Source organism: Chenopodium album, chromosome 12 (genome assembly GCF_948465745.1).
Source record: "Chenopodium album chromosome 12, dcCheAlbu1.1, whole genome shotgun sequence".
NCBI lineage: Eukaryota > Viridiplantae > Streptophyta > Magnoliopsida > Caryophyllales > Amaranthaceae > Chenopodium > Chenopodium album.
Genome location: NC_137845.1, coordinates 14,630,318 through 14,637,083, shown reverse-complemented (window position 1 = coordinate 14,637,083; position 6,766 = coordinate 14,630,318). Strand labels below are relative to the sequence as shown.

The following is a 6,766-nucleotide window of genomic DNA, read 5'->3' as shown; positions in this document are numbered from 1 at the left end:
AATTTCAGTTATTCACCAAACATGGCAAGAAGCTAATATGTACAATAACTTAATATAACCATGTGCTCAAAATCAGCTAACACAATTAGCATTAAATTTCAGTTATTCACCAAACATGGGACAACCAATATTCACTTTAATTTTAAGACTCATCAAATGAGAATAACTTTAGCCAATAATGTTACGTAAACTCATCATACAACATGAAAAATATAGCTAATTAATGTTAACATAAAAATTGATGTGGCAGTGTCTGAAAAATGCGCCAAAGTTTGAGGGATAAACTTACTCTTATGCTAATATATTAGGCTTTAAGTGTGAGCTTAACAAGAAGACATCAATGGAGAAAAGAAAAAAAAATGTATCCTTTTGTCTCTCCGGTAACTATACATTTACTACCTCCGTTACATATTAGTTACAATTTTGGGTAATGTTTATAACAGATAAAATATTTCAAAGTTACAACTAATATGTAATGGAGATAGTACAATATTTTAACTGTGTATGAGATCTAATCCTAACATGATTCTTACTACCAAGAATATCATGCAAGTACTTTGTAGTATTAGTTTGCGTTATTAATCACCTAGCAAGTACTTAAATAAGAGACAGATTAGTAGCAAAATATAGGTGAGGGAGGAGTAGACCTGGCAATCCTGATCCGATCCGATTGACCCAACTCGTAACTCGAAAGTTCATCCGAAAATGACCCGAACCCGAACTAACCCGACCCGAAATGGAGTTGACCCGAACATGACCTGAAGTTGACCCAAAACCCGAACTTGACCCGACCCAAAATGACCCGAAACCCGAAGTGACCCGACCCGATTTGACCCGAATCGACACGACCCGTAATGACCCGACCTGAATTGACCCGAATAATTAAGTGAATAGGGTGAAATGGTGTAGTTTAGGCTTCTTTCTTTCCTAAGTAATAGGTACTCACGATTTTTTTATATTTTTTAACGAATTTACTTTATTTTTCAACTATTTTTTTAAGTGAATTTATTTTGATGACCCGAATAGACCCGACCCGAATTGACTCAACCCGAAATTAACCCGACCCGAAATTGATCCTAAAAATTGACCTGATCTGAACAGACCCGACCCTAACAGACACGACCCAAACTTAACCCGACCTGAACTTGACTCGAAGTGCAGACTCGAAACTCTAATCGACCACACCCGATTCGAACATTTGCTGACCCGACCAAACTCGACCCGAATGACCCGTTTGCTAGGTCTAGGGAGGAGTAAAGAAAGTCCCTTTCGTTGGAATGTATCCTAAAGAAAGACAATATTGTTGACCGTTTTGCAACTTAACTACTTGTACAGTTGTACTACTATTATGAAGTTCGTCACGAGACCACACTTTTGTGAGTAACGTCCCTAACTGACCGGTCCTAATCTAACATCCACGGCCATTAGTGCCATCTTGCTCAATTACCGTGACTAACGTCCCTAACTGTTTTTTCGTTACATGAATTGTTACATTCAAGTTATTCGTTAATTATTATTACCAAGTACTACTGTTTTATACATTAATATGGAGTATATCAGCCACAATACAATATTATTTTTTTAATACAAAAATATAATATAATACTCTCTCTGTTTTATAATGTTAGTCTCATATATTATTTTGGGCGTTTCAAAAAGATGTACCCATATTGAATATATTTCATTTATAACTTGATTTTTTTTGGAATTAATTGATTGTGGGATTGATGACATGACTCTAAGTAAGGAAATTTTTACCTTAAATTATACAATTATGACTTGTGCTTTCCTAATGAAAAATCAAAAAAGTTAAATAAGGTAAACTAATTATGAAATTTGTTGTACTTTAATGTTAGATTCCAAATATATTTGTTTTCTTATTTTATGTGATTGATGCCATATGGGACTAACATTATAAAACGGAGGGAGTATTAGAATTTGGATAATCTTGTCTTAGCAAAAGTAAATGTATCTATCTAGTTTACATTTTGCCCAAACTTATTTTTTCAAATAGTGCTGAATGTAATGTGTGATTGAGGCAATAAATTCCGCTATTTTGTTGACCTTGAAGTACACTGTACACCGTACACATTATGCTTTGATAAATGAAAATGACAATGTTGTATAGAGTCATTTTTATTTTTAACCACGAATATTAAGTTTAACATATGAAACATTTATGAAAGTTGGTATGAATTCTGCAAAATATGGATTAATATTGATCAATTACCTTTTTGAAAAGTATACTATTGGAATTCTAAAACACAATTTTGGCTATAGAATTTGTATTGTGGTTGTATTAGTGACTATGTGTTTCATTTGAAACTCCAAATGTTGGCATGAATGGCTAAGGGAACAACATTGTTATCGATAGTTGGAGTAAACCATTATTTTAAATTCAATTAGACACAATTAAATGAGATGAGAAAGGGTTCAAAGCTAGGCTACTAACTTACTACTATAATTGTTGTGAGAATGTGAGACATTGTACTATGAAGAAAAGTCGATTTCCACACTCGAGCCTAAATTATCTAAAGACAAAATCTTGTACTCCATGCTCCATTACACGATACCAATACTATACAACTATACAAATTTAATATGCCATCCTTGTATACAACATTCCCAGTTCAATCTTGAATCAATTATATGTACTACCAAATATTATCCAAAACAAACATAATTACCATGGCATGGAATTGATACAAGACCATCCAAAGAGCATGGCATACTGACCTAGAATAAATCATTAATATGGATCATATCCAATCCAATTCAAGATAAAGAAATTAATTGTTGCAAAAAGCACCCTTCAAAAAAAAAAAAAAAAAAAAAAAAAAAAAAAAAAAAAACAATCATAGAATGCAAAACCCCTTTTCCCCCACTATAAAAACTGAAGCTGAGCATTCTGTTTCCTCTGCCCTTCTCACACTCATTTTCTCTCTCCTCTAACTTTTTTCTTTGAAGAAGAGGGCAGTTGTTGGTTTATTAGTCAATTGCAACACTACCCTTTTTCTCTCCCTCTAAAAAACCCTAATTTTACCTCCATTTTCCCTCCAAAAATCCAACAATGGCTTCTTCTTCTTCAACCTCCCCTGTTTATTTACTGCTCTGTTTTTTTACCTTCTTCCTTCTCTGCAATGGAAACCCTTTCAGAAGCTTCCACCACCCCCGCCATTCTCGCTTCGCTTCTCACAATTACCGAGATGCCCTCACAAAATCCATCCTCTTTTTCGAAGGCCAAAGATCAGGAAAACTCCCAGCTAACCAAAGAGTTTCTTGGAGAAAAGACTCTGGTCTTTCTGATGGTGCTCAAGCTCATGTATTTTCCTACATTTTCTCCCTCATTTTTTGTAATTTTTTCTTTATATTTCTGGGAATTTTGTAAGGTTTAATGGGTATTTTTCTGATTATTTTTTGGTGCTGTAAAATTAAAATGCAGGTTGATTTAGTAGGAGGGTATTATGATGCAGGGGACAATGTTAAGTTTGGGTTTCCAATGGCATTTACAACAACAATGTTATCATGGAGTGTGATTGAATTTGGTGGTCTTATGAAAGGAGAACTCCTACATGCTAAACAAGCTGTTCGTTGGGGAACTGATTACCTCCTAAAAGCAACCGCACATCCTGACACCATCTATGTTCAGGTACCCGTAATTAGTTGTCGCGTTGATAGCGTACTTAACTAGTAACATGATAACTAAATCCGAACATGTGCCGTAATTTTTATGACAATTGTTAAAATGGGTGTTGTTTTTATTTTTTGTTTAGGTGGGAGATGCACAAAAGGATCATGCATGTTGGGAAAGGCCTGAAGATATGGACACACCAAGAACTGTATTAAAAGTTGACAAAAATACCCCTGGTACTGAGGTTGCTGCTGAAACTGCTGCTGCTCTTGCTGCTGCTTCTATGGTCTTTAGGAGGAGTGACCGTGCCTATTCAAGGGTTCTCATTAGCCGTGCCATTAGGGTAATTTAGTACTTTCACACCCTTAATTTTCTAGTTCTTTTTATTTTATTTAATTTTTTCATTAATATTTTAATTGTTTTATTAATTTTTTGTTTATTTTTGGGTGAAGGTTTTTGAGTTTGCTGATAAGTACAGAGGGACTTACAGTGATGGGCTCAAGAGTTATGTTTGTCCCTTCTATTGCTCTTATTCTGGTTATCAGGTAACCAAGATTTTTTAATCAAAATATTTAATTACCAATATTCTAATTAACTATTTTAATACTAATTTTTAAATTACTTATTAAATATTTTAGGATGAGCTTTTATGGGGTGCTGCTTGGTTACATAGAGCAACAAGGAACCCAATGTACCTAAACTACATTCAAAGAAATGGTCAAGTTCTTGGTGCTAGTGAAGAAGATAACACTTTTGGTTGGGATAACAAGCATGCTGGTGCTAGAATTCTTCTTTCTAAGGTACTTTCACTCTTTTTTTTTTTAGTCTTTTAATACTCTTTAATTACATTAAATATATTCCATATTTTAAAAAATAGCACAATTGATCACAACAAATCACACATCGATCGGTGTTATTAATAATGGTTTATGCTTACTATTTGGACAGTCTTTCCTTGTTCAAAGATTGCAAGGACTCCATGAATACAAAAGCCACTCTGATAATTTCATTTGTTCCCTCATTCCTGGTGCACCATTCTCAACTGCCCAATACACTCCAGGTGGGCCCCCTTAACACTCTTTAACAGTAATGTTTTTTGTTTTTGATATGAATTTTGTTGGTGAATCATGAAATTGGCATTTTCTAACGGCTAATTTAATAAATACAATGTGTGTGTAGGAGGACTATTGTTTAAGATGAGTGATGACAACATGCAATATGTGACATCTACCTCATTCCTTCTATTAACCTATGCTAAGTACCTTAAACGTTCTCGCATGACCGTGTCGTGTGGTGGCACCGTTGTTTCTGCCCGAACCCTTCGATCAATCGCCAAAAAACAGGTATATCAGTAAATTCGTGCTTGTATCGACATTTTAATATGTTAACGTGTAACAATAGTTGTAAGATGGCTAACATGTTACGTGACTATTAAATTACAGGTAGACTATCTATTGGGTACGAACCCAAAAAAGATGTCCTACATGGTAGGGTACGGACCGAACTACCCGAAACGAATCCATCACCGGGGTGCATCGCTACCGTCGATCACATCACACCCACAAAAGATCCAATGCTCAGCAGGATTTGATTTCATGAAAACAGAATCACCCAACCCAAATGTTCATGTAGGTGCAATTGTTGGTGGGCCAGATCTTCATGATAATTTCCCAGATGAAAGGTCTGATTATGAACAATCTGAGCCATCAACTTACATCAATGCCCCTCTTGTGGGTGCCCTTGCTTACTTGGCTCATTCTTATGGACAACTCTAAAGTAACCCAATTATTTTGGGCACCTTCCCTAATTATTTAGGGCGCTTTCCCTAATTACTTTTTTTAAAGGGTTTTTTTTTTAATTAAATGAAGTGTAATTAGTGGGTTTAGGATCTAAAGTTGGAGCCCCTTAAGAAAAGAGAGTGGTTCTGCTTTTTTTTTTTTTTTTTTTTTTTTAATTTTAATTTACTACTAATATTACTATTAATGTTTTAGTAGTACAATAGTTTGAAGAATTTAAGGAGAAATGTTATTACTTATTAGGGTGGAATTTCCTATTTAACGGGTAATATTTGCTGGTTTCGTGCCACAAACGGCGTGTTCGTTATTGTAAAGTCCATATTGTCAGTGTTTGTATTGGGCATTGGACTTTATTTTCATATTATTATAATATACTCTTTTTTTATCTAAGTTTGCAAATTGTAGATTATTTTTATATTATTAGTTAAAAAATTAGTGTTCATGTAGATATATGCTTGATTGTTTAAAGTTATTCTACAACGAAACTTGCAAATGTTTCTTGGGAAGTAATGTGAAAATCTTTTGCTGAATATGTTGGTTGTTTGATGTTGTAAGATTAAAATTAGAGTAATCTTCTTCGATGAAGGCAATTGTACCTAAAATAAAGAAGGTTATGGTTTTAAAGAAATTGGTGAAAACTATACAAGTACGGAATATAAAATAGTGCTAAAATGTACTTCAAGAAAATAATTGAACAAATTATTTCACCCTTATAATCCTTGATCCTTAGTTTATCACTTTTAAATAATTAGAGTTTCAAACAACATTCATGTGATCTTAAAAGTGTATCACATTAATGTGTACTCCATGTCTTTCCCTACCTTTTAAAAAGTAGAAACATACTCTTATGAATAGTGTAATGCCAATTATACCCTTTAAAATGTGTATTTACATACATACCCTTATTAATATGTAGATGCTATTCTAATGAATAGTGTTTAGACAACTATACCCTCTAAAATATTTATGTACTTTTATGCTTTCATAAATGTTAGTTGTCTTGAACATTTATACCACCTAAATATAGTTGATTACATATTTTCTCTTATTGTTTTTTTTTTTTTTCAGGAAAAATTACTCTTATTGTTAATTTAACTAATTTTGTGATTTAAAAGCCAAACCAAAAAAAAACCTTCAAGATATGGCTAGTTATGACGCGCGCATCGCGCGCGTTAGCTGCCCTACTAAAATATAAGTTTTACTACATTTTTATATCTAAATACAAATTTTAATTATTTTTTTATTTTCAACTTTAATCAATTAAACCTCAACCTCTTATTTACAATTTCACCTTCAATCAGCTAAATTTCAATTATTTTACATTCACCTTCTCAAAACA

The 6,766-nt window shown here is 33.4% G+C and overlaps 1 protein-coding gene across 1 annotated transcript; it reads left to right on the top strand.

The window, feature by feature from the left end:
- Positions 1 to 2,940: 2,940 nt before the first annotated feature.
- LOC145572101 (endoglucanase 17-like) lies at positions 2,941 to 5,803 on the top strand. The gene is made up of 8 exons (XM_081631126.1): positions 2,941 to 3,322; positions 3,443 to 3,649; positions 3,774 to 3,974; positions 4,084 to 4,176; positions 4,270 to 4,431; positions 4,580 to 4,691; positions 4,811 to 4,974; positions 5,074 to 5,803. Exons 1-8 carry the CDS (start codon positions 3,071 to 3,073, stop codon positions 5,404 to 5,406), a joined length of 1,524 nt encoding a protein of 507 aa, XP_081487252.1. The 5' UTR covers positions 2,941 to 3,070; the 3' UTR covers positions 5,407 to 5,803.
- Positions 5,804 to 6,766: the final 963 nt, after the last annotated feature.

Bases quoted from the DNA above. Each gene is read 5' to 3' on its own strand.
- LOC145572101 (XM_081631126.1), top strand. From the start codon at position 3,071: ATGGCTTCTTCTTCTTCAACCTCCCCTGTTTATTTACTGCTCTGTTTT. The intron at 3,323-3,442 runs GTATTTTCCTAC...ATTAAAATGCAG, and splicing joins CTGATGGTGCTCAAGCTCAT to GTTGATTTAGTAGGAGGGTA. The intron at 4,432-4,579 runs GTACTTTCACTC...CTATTTGGACAG, and splicing joins CTAGAATTCTTCTTTCTAAG to TCTTTCCTTGTTCAAAGATT.